Here is a 15,089-nt window from a genome sequence, read left to right as displayed (position 1 = left end):
TGTGAATCAGGCCTTAAGTTCATTTTTCAAAAAAACTGTGCCAAAAACTTCAAGAACCTTGCAATGCCGCTTACTAAATACCTCTGTCTGGTACTAAATACCTCTGTCTGTCTACTTTCCAAAAATGCGTAGATTAGTGGGTATTTGTACTGTCCTGGCATTTTAAGAAATGAGATAGGTCATCAGTACATCAGAATTGATCAATTTTAAAATACATATACCACAGTTTGTAGATGCTATAACTTTCACACAAACCAATTAATATACACTTATTGAGATTTTCTTTTACCAAAGACATGTTGTAGAATACATTTTGCCCTACATTTAGGCAGCTCTCATTGGATAGCTTTTATAACAGAAAGTAGAAAATAGCATTTTTTTACATTTTGGTATTCTTAGATTTACATAAAAAAAAAACCCAGTGGTGATCAAATACCACCAAAAGCTCTATTTGTTTGAAAAAATTATAATTTTAATTTGTGTACAGTGTTGCATGAACGAGCAATTGCCAGTTAAAGTAGCACAGTGCTAAATAGGAAATAATGGCCTGGCCACTAAGGGGGTAAAACCTTCTGGAGCGATGTTACTATGGTATACTGAAGTAGAATTACAAGCATTTCAAGTGTCAAAGGCTTTTTTTGACAATTACATGAAGTTTATGCAGAGTCAATATTTGCAGTGTTGACTGCAAACTGCATAAGCAATACAATGTCAGATTTTATTTGTTCACCTGCCTCTTGGGGATTGATCACAAGTTCTCAATGGGATTAAGGTTTGGGGAGTTTCCTGGCCATGGACACAAAGTTGTGATGTTTTGTTCCACAAATCACTTAGTTATCACTTTTGCCTTATGACAAGGTGCTACGCCATCATGCTGGAAAAGGCATTGTTCATCACCAAGCTGTTCTTGGATGGTTGGGAGAAGTTTCTCTCTGGAGGTGTTTTTGTACCATTCTTTATTTATAGCTGTGTTTAGGCAAAATTGACCGCCGCTGAAGACGTCAATGACGAAACGCGTTCGACGGAGTTACGCTTACCACGTCATTTCCGGGTCGCCTATGGTGGTTGGAACGCAGTTGGAGCGCACGCTGCGTATCCACCGAACGGTACCCGTTGTTCATTTGGAATTCGCGCTAAAAAGGGCTCCATACTAAAGGGGACTTACAAATATTAGAGCTATCTAACTAAACAGGATCAATCCCGGGACATCGCCTTGGAGCGATTGTTATATCTGATACTGTTTTTTTTGTTTTTCCTGGGACAGAGAGTCATTAGCGTGTTTTTCCATAGTTTGATTTTAATACTATATTTTTTATTTTTTGTTTTTCTGGACTGCTACCGGAGAATTGGATCAATAATCTATGGAGTCTATGTAAAGCGGATCTCTTGGTGGATTGTGTTTCCACATTTTTTTCTTATTATATGAAATTTGTTTTTTGTTTTTGTAATTTTTGTGGAAATAAATTGTGTTTTTTATACGGATTACACTATGGAGACTATAATTTCTTTCCTATGAGGATATAATTGGAATCTCCCTTTGGATACGAATGATCACGAAATACACGGGGTCAAGGAGCTGGATACCGTCAGATTTGGTTTAAAGGCGAATTACCCCTGCAGGGGTGTATTCTTCTGGTGAGTGTGGTACCTTGTGGGGGAGCACGGAAGTCACTTTGAAGATTGCACAAGAAGCACTAAAGTCACTTTATGAACATTTTCAGTTGGATTTGCACTATTGAAGATTTTTTGGATAATTGGACACTATACCTTCACTTTTATTTTTATTTTTTTATTTTTAGTAATTTTATTTTTATATTTTGAGTGTCATTATTATATATATTTTTTTTAAAAATTTTCTCACAGGTGTATTTTTAAGTACACACACACACATATATATATATATATATTTTTTTTTTTTAGGTCCTGTGACTTTGTGTACGAGCTGTGTTATATAATTTGCTGTTTCTTTATATACTTTTTGTTTTTCCTACTTGCACTTTTGTCATACTCATTTTTCACATATATTAATTGAGTTGCATTTTTACAACCATTATCTTAGCTGATAGAATGTTGGTATAACTACACTTTAGCACTGATGCGACTTTAAGGAAAAATCGCACTAAGTACTATCTTTCGTTATTTAGTTTCATTCCCACAGGATTTATGTATGGTTTGTTTCGGGATTACATTGAGTCTTCAAAATAAGGTTATAAACAATCATATTTACCACGGCCGTGTCTGAGTCGCATTAGGCAACCTGTGCGACTGCACACGATTCTGGCAGAAGCTGTTTTTTGTGTTCCTTTTGGTTTGGACTGAAATAAGTGGGTTCTAAAGGATTTATTGCCCTCCGGATGGAGTAATTATCTTTATTTGGTTAGAATTGGATATATGAAAACTATTAGTAGTGAAATCGGTCGTTTTTATTGGATTTTCTGGCATTTTTTGACTTTTTCCTCTAAAAATACATCTTTTTCAGTATTGAGAATTAATACGTGTTCGTGCTAAATAGGTAGCGCCAGTTACCCCGGCTGTTAAATCGTATTTAAAATTGAACACACTTTTAGTGGAAATTTGTGACCACTTACCGCTGTGTGTGATTTATACTAAAATACCTATACATGACTACTATATACCAGTGGTATCTACTATAGACCACATGATATATGTGTATCCCACAACTTTCGACACACATATGCAATTTCGTTTTTTCTGCCGTTTGTCAGTTTGGTCAAGTTCTCTCACACCTTGAGCCACAAGTTTACCAGCAGGTCATCTTCTCCACGTCCAGATGCACCGAGTTGCTGGAAGGTGATTGGCTGATTAGCATATTGTGTTATCAAGCAATTGAACAGGATTACCTAATAAACTGGCTGACCTTTGCTGACACATTAATGGGTGCAAGGATCATCTGCTGCCGACACTTCTTTGTTTGTGGAGAGATATAACGATTGGAGGTACCATTTACATCTGACCCTATAGATACCCATATTGGAGGAACACCGCCTACGGAATTAGGATTATATATGCGTGTTACCCCATCTGGGGTGAGGCGCTCTGGTGAGTGCATACGCAAGAGGGGAGAGCTGAAGAAAGGGGGGAGCACTGAACAGTCACTTTTTTCCCCTTGCTATTTTTGCTAATTTTTTCACTGTGGACTGTGGTTGGAAGATATTTATTTATATTTTTGGTATCATTTTTTATATATATTTTTTATTTTTTTCTATTAATATTTTGACTCTCATATTTTTGAACACTTGATTTATCTATTTTGTATAGCTTCATTATCTCATTTGCACTTTATTATTATTATATTTGTGGGTGGAAGTTTATAGTAATTTTGAGTAATTTTTAGGTACCTTTTATTTATCTATTTATTTATTCTGGATAGTTTCATTATCTCATTTGCACTTTATTATTATATTTGTGGGTGGAAGTTTACAGTAATTTTAAGTAATTTTTAGACACCTTTTATTTTTATATTCCATGAATTTCTGTGCACTGTAGGAAGACGTATTTATTTATATAGTATTGATTTAATAGATTTTTTTCTATTCACATACCATAGTTTTTTATATGCTTTTTTGCACTTTATCTCTTTTTTGATTGTTTAGATTACGCACTAGCACTTTAGTTAAAGAGATATTACTTTTACACATAGTTGTGGGCTGATTACATTTATTGTGTGCACTGAGTGTATGGAGTGCAGGTGTATTTTTTCTGAACAGTGCCATTTTCCCTGTGTTCGCATATTAAAATTGTGAGCGAGCCCACTCCCTTGTCTAAGAAGAAACCCCACACATGAATGGTCTCAGGATGCTTTACTGTTGGCATGACATGGGACTGATGGTAGCGCTCACCTTTTCTTGTCTGGACAAGGCTTTTTCCGGATGCCCCAAACAAGCGGAAAGAGGATTCATCAGAGAAAATGACTTTACCCCAGTTCTCAGAAGTCCAATCTCTGTACCTTTTGCAGAATATCGGTCTGTCCCTGATGTTTTTCCTGGAGAGAAGTGGCTTCTTTGCTGCCCTTCTTGATGCTAGGCCATCCTCCTAAAGTCTTCACCTCACTGTGCATGCAGATGGACTCGCACCTGCCTGCTGCCATTCCTGAGCAAGCTCTGCACTGCTGGTGCCCGATCCCACAGCTGAATCAACTGTAGGAGACGAGCCTGGAGCTTGCTGGACTTTCCCCAGCGCCCTGAAGCCTTCTTCACAAATGCAGTAGAAATGTTTATGGGATTAAGTTCATTTTCATGGCAAAGAGGGGCTTTGCAATTAATTGCAATTCATCTGATCACTATTCATAACACTCTGGAGTATATGCAAATTGCTATCATAAAAAATGAGGCAGCAGACTTTTAAAATTATAAAATTTATATTTGTGTCATTCTCAAAACTTTTGGCCATGGCTGCACTTATAGTGAACATTATGTGCAGCTGCACATATCAAGAGCCACCGTTTAGGTCCCCTATATAACTGACAGAGCTTAGTCTCTCACTAGCCTGTTAAGAAAATATGAAGACAGCCATTGCTGACTTCTCCTGAAAATGCTACTTGCCTGGCTATTATGCTAATCCAATGGCTCTGAGGCACTGATTTTAAGTATGCAGATTAAAGCCCCATACACACTATCAGTTTTTCTGCTGAGTTTTTCCTTCAGATTTACCAAAACCATATAATATGAGGTCAAACCTTAGGAGTTTCAATTTGTATGCAATCAGGCAGGCCCTTGTACTACATGGTTTTGGTAAATCTGAAGGAAAAACTCAGCAGAAAAACTGATAGTGTGTATGGGGCTTAAGAGGACAAGTTCTGGGAGTCTAAAAGATCTTTGAAACCAGAGACAGGCAAGCAACCAGTAATCTTGAAAGCCAGGAATGCCCCCACCATATCTCTATCACTGCAGATTACCTGTAAAACATGCATTTCTAGCAATAATTGAGCACAGAGTTATGAAACAGTGCTTTAATATACAGTATCTCACAAAAGTGAGTACACACCTCCCAATTTTGTAAATATTTTTTCATGTGACAACACTGAAGAAATAACACTTTGTTACAATGTAAAGTAGTGAGTGTACAGCTTGTATAACAGTGTAAATTTGCTGTCCCCTCAAAATAACTCAACACACAGCCATTAATATCTAAACCACTGGCAACAAAAGTGAGTACACCCCTAAGTGATAATGTCCAAATTGGGCCCAATTAGCCATTTTCTCTCCCTGGTGTCATGTGACTCGTTAGTGTTACAAGGTCTCAGGTGTACAAGGGGAGCAGGTGTGTTAAACTTGATGGTATAGCTCTCACTCTCATATACTGGTCACTGGAAGTTCAACATGGCACCTCATGGCAAAAAAGTCTCTGAGGATCTGAAAAAAAGAATTGTTGCTCTACATAAAGATGACCTAGGCTATAAGAAGATTGCTAAGACCTTGAAACTGAGCTGCAGCACTGTGGCCAAGACCATACAGTGGTTTAACAGGACAGGTTTCACTCAGAACAGACCTCACCATGGTTGGCCAAAGAAGTTGAGTGCACGTGTTTAGCGTCATATCCAGAGGTTGTCTTTGGAAAATAGACGTATGAGTGCTGCCAGCATTGCTGCAGAGGTTGAAGGGCTGGGGGTCAGCCAGTCAGTGTTCAGACCATACACCGCTCACTGCATCAAATTGGTCTGCATGGCTGTCATCCCAGAAGGAAGCCTTCTCTAAAGAAGAAAGCCTGCAAACAGTTTGCTGAAGATAAGCGGACTAAGGACATGGATTACTGGAACCATGTCTTGTGGTCTGATGAGACCAAGATAAACTTATTTGGTTCAGATGGTATCAAGAGTGTGTGGCGGCAACCAGGTGAGGAGTACAAAGACAAGTGTGTCTTGTCTACAGTGAAGCATGGTGGTGGGAGTGTCATGGTCTGGGGCTGCATCAGTGCTACCGGAACTGGGGAGCTACAGTTCATTGAGGGAACCATGAATGCCAACATGTACTGTGACATACTGAAGCCAAGCATGATCCCCTCCCTTTCGGAGACTGGGCCACAGAACAGTATTCCAACATGATAACGATGCCAAACACACCTCCAAGACGACCACTGCCTTGCTAAAAAAGCTGAGGGTAAAGACGATGGACTGGCCAAGCATGTCTCCAAACCTAAACCCTATTGAGCATCTGTGGGGCATCCTCAAATGGAAGGTGGAGGAACGCAAGGTCTCTAACATCCATGGAAGAGGACTCCAGTGGCAACCTGTGAAGCTCTGGTGAACTCCATGCCCAAGAGGGTTAAGGCAGTGCTGAAAAATAATGGTGGCCACACAAAATATTGACACTTTGGGCCCAATTTGGACATTTTCACTTAGGGGTGTACTCACTTTTGTTGCCAGCGGTTTAGACATTAGTGGCTATGTGTTGAGTTATTTTGAGGGGATAGCAAATTTACACTGTTATACAAGCTGTACACTCACTACTTTAAATTGTAGCAAAGTGTCATTTCGTCAGTATTGTCACATGAAAAGATAGAATAAAATATTTACAAAAATGTGAGGGGTGTACTCACTTTTGTGAGATACCATATGTTTGCACTGTACTTCAGCAGTAATGGCTTTTAAAATCACGTTTTAGATCTTCTTCGAGAAATTCTGCTGGTAACTGGGTAGTTTAAAGAAAACTTCAAATCGCTTATTTTTTCAGCATCTTAATAAATCCATTTCAGGGTATTTTTCTACTATGCCCCTGTAGCCTTCCAAACAACTTCACTTTTCAAACCTCTCACCTGTTTGAAGCAGTGTGTTGGGGCCGGCTGAGATCCCGTCTCCTTCAGGTATTTCTCCCAGCTGAAGTGCCCTGAAAAGAAACATTTTATAGTAAATGTTACTGTAATGCCACAACAGAATATCAAAGCACTTTATTCTCCTTACCTCTCCACTCAGAATAAGACGTTTTCTTGTATATCAGTGCATTTCAGGTGTACTTTACAAGCAGATCTTATCAGGCTAGGACAGTGATGGTGAACCTTGACACTCCAGATGTTTTGGAACTACATCTCCCATGATGCTCATGCACTCTGCAATGTAGGTGAGCATCATGGGAAATGTAGTTCCAAAACATCTGGGGTGCCAAGGTTCGCCATCACTGGGCTAGGAAGTTAGTTATGGTATGTGCACATGGAGGCCTTTTCTGTGTCACTTATAATGCGAGGTGATCAGCAAAGGACCAGTAATACTTATACTGCTGCCCCACCATTGCGGGGTGTAAAGTGGGAAAATGCAGTGTGTTCATTTCACCGACTCTTCTGTGTTCTCCATAAAGAAAACAGTAAGTGGGACATGACACCTATTCTTACATAGGGCTTGTGTACACCTGCACTGCCCTCTAAAAATTATATGTGGTAGATTGCTTTTCAGAAGGCATTTGACAGGCAGCTGGGAGGCGATATGTCGCCTCCTCACGGCCTGTTCTAACCCTGTAAAGTCTACACCACAGCACCAGAAGCATTGCATGTTGCAGCGGGCAGATTGTGGCGCAGCCCTATTCACTTGAACGAATGTGACTGGGGTTTTATTTTTTTGACACAACCACCTCCAACCACTTTGTTAGATTGATATGGGGGGGTCTTAAAACTATGGCTCAACGGCTGCCCCCCCAACCACATATTAAAAGGAGGCCAGACTGAGCTGCTATTAATATACAGGTACTGCTATGCTATGTCTTTGACCTCTGTCTTTCCTATATATTTGTAAACCTATGACAGAAAAGATGTGGATCAATGATGATGTGGAGATCTGCAAGTATCCTTATGTAACGATATCTCTTTCCCTGCAGGACCAACTTTTTCATTCTTCACACATACTGAAAGGCATATTGTGAGTTAAAGATCGAATAAAGACTCTTAACTACACTATATTGCCAAAAGTATTGGGACACCTGCCTTTACACGCACATGAACTTTAATGGCACCCCAATCTTAGTCTGTAGGGTTCAATACTGAGTTAGCCCACCATTTGCAGCTATAACAGCTTCAACTCTTCTGGGAAGGTTGTCCACAATGTTTAGAAGGGTGTCTATGGGAATGTTTGACCATTCTTCCAGAAGCACAGTACTCGCTGATACCGATACTTTTCTTTTAATGTCATGTGACAGGTTTTCAGAGCAAAGTACAGATTAGGTTGCACTGATGGGCACTGATATGCAGCACCGACTGATGGCTGGAACTGACAGGTGGCTGGCACTGATAGGTGGCATTTATGGGCACTGATGAGCAGGCACTGAAATGCCATGAAAGGAAAGGCTGCCTGCGACGTCCATCTTGGTACTCCTTGCACTCGGCCGCATAAAAGCGGCATCGGCCATCTTGCTACACCCAGCCCAAACTATATGGGCTGGGTGTAACAAAATGTCTGTTGCTGGCTTACTGCGGCCTAGTGCAGGGTGTACCAAGATGGGCGTCAGGATGTGCAAACGCTAACATTGTCACAAGCGCCACTTCCGTTGTTCCGCCCGCTGACTTCCAGTTGCGCCGGGTTGCCTAATCTGATGAAACACCGCCTCTCCCAGGTATCAGATCAGGCATTGGGAGCATTTACGCAAGTACTCGTGCAAATGATCGGTATCGGTCCCGATACCGAGCCAAAACGTCACTTCCACCCACAGCTCTTAAAGGACCATTTTTCTTTTTTTTTATGAATTTTTTTTATTGCATTTTAGTGTAAATATTAGATCTAAGGTCTTTTTGACCACAGATCTCATATTTAAGAGGTCCTGACATGCTTTTTTCTATTACAAAGGATGTTTACATTCCTTGTAATAGGAATAAAAGTGACACATTTTAATTTTTTTTTTTTTAAACGGTGTAAAAATAAAAAGGTATAATAAATTAAGTGGAAAAAAATTTTTTTGTTAAATGTGCCCTGTCCCAAAGAGTTTGCGTGCAGAAGCGAACGCATAAGTGAATAGGGCCTGCATATGAACACGGTGTTCAAACCACACGTGAGGTATTGCCACAATAGTTCGAGGAAGAGCAATAATTCTAGTCCTAGACCTCGTCTGTAACTCAAAACATGCAACTTGTAGAATTTTTTTTAAATGTCACCTATGGAGATTTTTAAGGGTAAAAGTTTGTCACGATTCCACGAGCGGGCGCAATTTTGAAACGTGTTGGATATCAATTTACTCGGCGCAACATTATCTTTCACAATACTAAAAAAAATGGGCTAACTTTAATGTTGTCTTATTTTTAAATTAAAAAAAGTGTCTTATGCTTTGCGAAATGAGCCGATTGTGTTAACATGACAAAAACACTATTAGCAGTAAATGATAATCACACTAATTGAAGAATGAGGCAATGTATACACCAACAGGACTACATTACAAACTGTAGAAGTCATATCCTTGAGTCACTACTCATTGAGTCATAGATCCAGAAATAATATGCATCGGAGTACTGTTGGGACAGCTTACCTGCATACCTATTCCAGGTCACGGAATCACCAAGTAGCATAGCAAGAATAAGGAAGCTACTCCCTAAACTTACTATATAAAAACAAATGAACAATAGTAGCTCCATTGTTTTATTCCGACATGCTTCTTTTTGGGAAATCATTAGAAGTCTAGAATCTGTTTGTTTTCCGGTTCTCTCTGGATCCAGTTCACTTCCTCCTGGGGGTGCCCATGCCGAATACAGCCAAACTAGCCACCAAATTAATAAACCATATCCTGACTGCAGCTAGATGCTTGACAGCCCTAAAGTGGAAACAGCAGCTACCACCTTCCCATATAGATCTCAGTAAACGTATTCACAACATGTGACAGGTCCACTTAATAATAATATTCCCAAATTAAACAAAACTTTTGGACATGACCTCACCCTGTATAGTTGGAATATCTAATTGAACTACTTGGAGGTGTTGGGAATTGTCTGACGATTGAACTCTCTTCTACTTTTTCTTTACTTTTCATTTTTCCCTCGGTTATTCTTCTCTTTGTATTTGATATAGTTGTAGAACTTTTGTTACAAAAGTTATTTATATAACATACTTTATGGATGTTCTAGCACTGGATGTTCTGTTTTTGATGACCCTATACAACTGCCTTCAGGGGGAACCCTATAGGCCTTACGTATTTGTGCTATTCTGCAGCTAACTCTGATTGTATTATTATCTCAGATGTACTGACCTCTAGACTTCCACTATATGAGTCTTATTGTTGATATACCTGTGGATATCCTAATCCATTGCTGGGATACTCTCTTGTCTAGTATCAATATCCACTGTAACCCTATGTACATAGTCTCTCTTTTTTTTTTCTTGACAATCTACAATAAACAGATAAAAAAAAAAAAAAAAAAAAAGAAGTGCTGTTTTCCTTTAAAATTGCACCGGTCATGAGAGTTATGTAGGCTACCATTGCTGACCTTTATTATAGGAATGTTAATTCTCTGGCTATTATGCTCATGCTAAGATTTCAATACTTTAAATCAAAGACCCAGAACAAGCATAGAGATCAGGAGATATACCACTTGTTATTGCCAGTTGAGCTACTGGTATATACCCTGTGGCTTCTTCTTACCACCATAAGGTTCTTGTTGACATCCACTCTGTCAGTACACCATCAGGTAGACTTAAAGGGTAAGTTCACCTTACAGATTTTTCTGTAAAGGTGAACTTACACTGGACCCCCCCCCCCCTCACCCCCCCCCCCCCCCCCGGTCCTGCTGACCTGGCGATCCCCGTACACACACACCGGACAGCCGCTTTACCAGTCCAGGGCTTAGAATTCCCCTTGGCTTAATCTCCTTAAGGTTACATATAGGAGGCATTCTAATTGGTCGGCCCCGACCAATCACAACCCCCCGTAGCCTGTCCTGTCAGTGGGAGAGAAGAAGAGAGAAAGCCGCTGGGATTTTAAATCCTTGGACCGGTAAAGCGGCTATCCGATGTCTCCTAGCAGGTGATTGCTGGACTCTAGGTCAGCGGGACCGGTGCCATGGGGAGGGCATGCAGCGTAAGTTCACCTTACAGATTTTCTGTAAAGATAAACTTATACTTTAAACTGGGTACACACAGATCGAAATTCAGCTGGTTCAGCAGAGACCAGCCGAATTGCGTGTGTGTAGCCCTTCCAGTTCGACGAAAGGCAATCATTGGATCGGTTTCTGTTAAATGGGACTGCTGGCAAACCTTGTTCAGTCAGCCAATCACCCAGCCAATGTTAGGACAGTCCCTCATAACTGCATATTTATTCGCCTTCTCTACATTCTTTCTGAATGTAATTTACCTATTGTATCAGAAATGATTCTGGATTTACACTGACTGTACATATTAACTGTTTGTTCTTAAACTTGGAAAAGAATAAAACATTATTCTTTAAAAAAAAAAATTGATTACAAGAAGGGTGTAACTATCAACTTTGCCCTTTAAGACTATGGAAAGTGTGGTGCACAGATTTGGTCTTTAAATAAATAATTACAGTATAATTTTAGTCATCACATAAGATAGATTATTACAGAGATAACAACTTATGTGTCTTTTATATTTTTACAAGTTTTTTTGCCATTTTCCTAAATTCAGAGATATGTAGACTAGCCATTGAGGGCAGACTAGCTACTATAATTATGTCAAAACATTAGGAGCACTAGGCTATACGCGTACAGCATTCATTGCTACTATAATTATTGTGCCCAACAACTGTTAAAAGTGTCACTAAAGCTATAAACAAGTGCTGTTTTACATGCTGTTCATACTTAGTCACTATGAGATTCCTTATCTGTATTCTTCAAAAAAACAGGTTGATCCTGTTGTTCTCCACCTTCTGTTCATGCCCTCAATTCAGCTAAGGATTTTGCAGAGCAGTGTGGACATCTCTGCACATGCTCAGTTTTCAAAGAGTTTCTATGCTGAGCATTTCTTCCATATCAAATCTGAGCAACCGATGTGACTATAGAATCACACATGTAGGGGTATACATAGTGGTAAATGACAGCCCACTTCCTCCATACCCACTAACCAGCTACAGAATATTACATGTAGACTGATGGAGGCTTCACCTCCCTCTTATTCTAAGACATAGGTTGGAGGGGTTTGACACAAACCATGGCTGGCAGAAATTCACCCACACCCTGTTATTTCAACAAAAAGATTTTCAATTTTCAATCAATTTCAAATACCGTATATACTCGAGTATAAGCCGAGATTTTCAGCCTCTTTTTTGAGGCTGAAAGTGCCCCCCTCGGCTTATACTCGAGTCATCGCTGTCTGCCCGCTCGATCAGCGTGTCGAGCAGACAGACAGCGGCCATTCTATAGTTCAAAAGCCGCGCCTCCGGCTCCGCCTTCGCCTGTGATAGGCGGAACACTGAATTTCCCAGCAGCCTGTGTTCCGCCTATCACGGACATCGTATCATCCTCGTACTACGGACGAGGATGATACGATGTACGTGATAGGCGGAACACAGGCTGCTGGGAAATTCAGTGTTCCGCCTATCACAGGCGAAGGCGGCGGCGCAGCTTTTGAATTTTACAATGGCCGCCGACGAAGAGGGCACGGGACGGAGGCAAGGCAAGGCACGGCACGGGACGGGACGGGACGGGACGGAGGCAAGGCACGGCGGCGAGGCACGGAGGCAAGGCACGGGACGGAGGCTCGGGACAAAGGCTCGGGACACAGGTAGGCTGGACACACACACACACACACACACACACACACACACACACACACACACACACACGGATGGATACACACACACAGGGATGGATGGATGGATGGAGACACACACACACAGGGATGGATGGATGGATGGATGGAGACACACACACACAGGGATGGATGGATGGATGGAGACACACACACACAGGGATGGATGGATGGATGGATGGAGACACACACACACAGGGATGGATGGATGGATGGATGGAGACACACACACACAGGGATGGATGGACGGACACACAGGGATGGACGGACACACAGGGATGGACGGACACACACACAGGGATGGACAGGCATGTCTTACCCTCGGGTTATACATGAGTCAATAAGTTTGCCAGTTTTTTTGGGGGTAAATTGGGGGCCTCGGCTTATATTCGGGTCGGCCTATACTCGAGTATATACGGTATATATTTGTATGACAATTTAAAACAGTTTATTGATATTATTTATTTTTACTCTATTCCAAAAACTGTTTTTTTTTTTTTTTTACCTTGTGACCAGCAGCAGATGACTGGAAGCTCTTTCTGCTTATATTTAGATTTCTTTTTTTTTTTTAAATAAAAATAATTACAGCGTCATCATCCACATACATAAATAGAAGGGAGAATATAAAACTAAACAGTGTGTGTTTAGCATCACTTTAAGTCAACATATCAGCTACACTGGGAGTGCACTGTTTCCCATGAGTCAGCAGACGCACGGTTAGAAGAAGCAGTAAAGCTCAAACATTGTGTAGGCCTGCAAAGGAGGAAGCAGAACATGTGTAGATAATGAACTTACCTGCACTACATACATATAGAAATAAAAAAAACTTACATAGAAACAATGTTTTGTAAAAACAAAAACACCTAGATTACTTGGATCAAGCAGATCTCTTTTATATGTGTATCTAAAAAAAAAAAAAAAAAAAAGACTATGCATTGCACTTAAAATATATTAATTTCCGTCCACTATTTATCTAGGAACTGAGAGATTTCTGCTGAGAACTATGAGTTTGTACCAAGAAAGAATGCTAGAACCATGGGATGGCCAAGCAGAAATTTTAAGCTAGAGGTTTTGGCTATACAGGGGTTTTAAAATCTGGGGATTTTGGCTGTTTTGGATATGGATATATTTTAATGTATGCCAATATGAATTACAGACAGGATTAGCTATACCTTGATGAGTATGCGTATCAGCAGGTCTGACATGTCTCCTCCCATCTTTCCAGTCTGCCGCTAAAAAATGATATACACTGATGAGATACATACACAGTATGTTATTTGTAGTTTTATATATGTCAGCAGTTTGAAGGTTGTCTAAAGCTGACATTCAGAGATATAACTTTTACATGACGGAGATAAAATAAAGGTCTGTTAATACTACTCACATGCACAGTTCAAGCCAAACTATATGAAAGAAACTGTGAATCCTTGAAAAATAAACAATGAAAACCTGCAGGGCCATGCTACCTATAATAGGGAATCTACTGGCTAGAGCAATGGGCAAAATAATTGTGTAAGCATAAACTGGCTTGTCACTGGAGGCCCTGAAAATCATGCAATGAATAGTGTATATGCATGTCAGCCATTCGTATGTATGAGTGCAGTTGGGGAGACCGGATCACTATCATGGAATTAGAAATAGTGGGGAAATGGCAATGGATTGATTAGTGATACACAAAATAGACACCAAAGCATAGCTATTATTCACCTAAAGGTACCAGATAAGCAGCACAGTGAAATAATCAGCCTACTATCCTACCCAGGTCAAGCTGTATCTCACATAATGTAATATTTGACAATTTAAAGCTGAACTGCAGACAGATACAAACAGGCAGGTCGTTGCAGCTCCGTATTCATTAACTCATTTGTAATTATATTTCTAAATGCAATTGGTGCAAATAGATCAATGACTTGTCATCTGCCTCTTGTAACACACTATACATCAGAGTTCAGAGAGAGCGAGAGAGAAGCAGCACAAGGAGCCAATCAGCTGTGCTGCAGTGTAAGAAATATGCTGATAAAAGGAGAGATCAGAGTGCCAGAGAGATCAGCTCACCAGCTTGCTGCCTTTCCTTTCACGTTCCAGTCAGCGAGTGGGGGTGGAGATGAGACCTATACATCTATCAGTCATAACATTATGGCGACCCACCTAATATTGAGTAGGTCCCTCTTTTTCCATCAAAATAGCCCTGACCTGCTGAGGCATTGACTTCTTTTGACCTCTGAAGGTATGTTGTGGTATCTGGCACCAAGCCATCAGTAGCTGATCCTGTAACGTGCAAGGTGGGGCCTCCACGAATCAGACTTCTCATAGTGCATCCTGGTGACAACTCTTTCCCAGGTAAGCAATGCATACCCACCCGATCATGCACATGATGTAAAGGAAAGCACGATTCATCAGATCA

At 40.5% G+C, this 15,089-nt stretch overlaps 1 protein-coding gene across 2 annotated transcripts in view; it reads right to left on the bottom strand.

Annotated features, from left to right (window-relative positions):
* The window catches only part of SCMH1 (Scm polycomb group protein homolog 1), a 57,557-nt gene that overhangs the window by 28,872 nt on the left and 13,596 nt on the right, over positions 1-15,089 (bottom strand). The window contains exons 3-4 of one of the 2 annotated variants that reach the window (XM_077480976.1): positions 13,858-13,917; positions 6,772-6,842 (exon numbers count right to left, since the gene is read on the bottom strand). In XM_077480976.1, the coding sequence (XP_077337102.1) occupies positions 6,772-6,842; positions 13,858-13,917 (131 nt within the window). The remainder of the gene's footprint in view (positions 1-6,771; positions 6,843-13,857; positions 13,918-15,089) is intronic. The other variant, XM_077480977.1, reaches the window with a different exon arrangement.

This window comes from Lithobates pipiens, unplaced genomic scaffold, assembly GCF_037356315.1.
Source record: "Lithobates pipiens isolate NorthernLeopardFrog02 unplaced genomic scaffold, aLitPip1_a1.2 Scaffold_16, whole genome shotgun sequence".
Taxonomy (NCBI): domain Eukaryota; kingdom Metazoa; phylum Chordata; class Amphibia; order Anura; family Ranidae; genus Lithobates; species Lithobates pipiens.
This window is presented reverse-complemented; position numbering and strand designations above follow the sequence as displayed.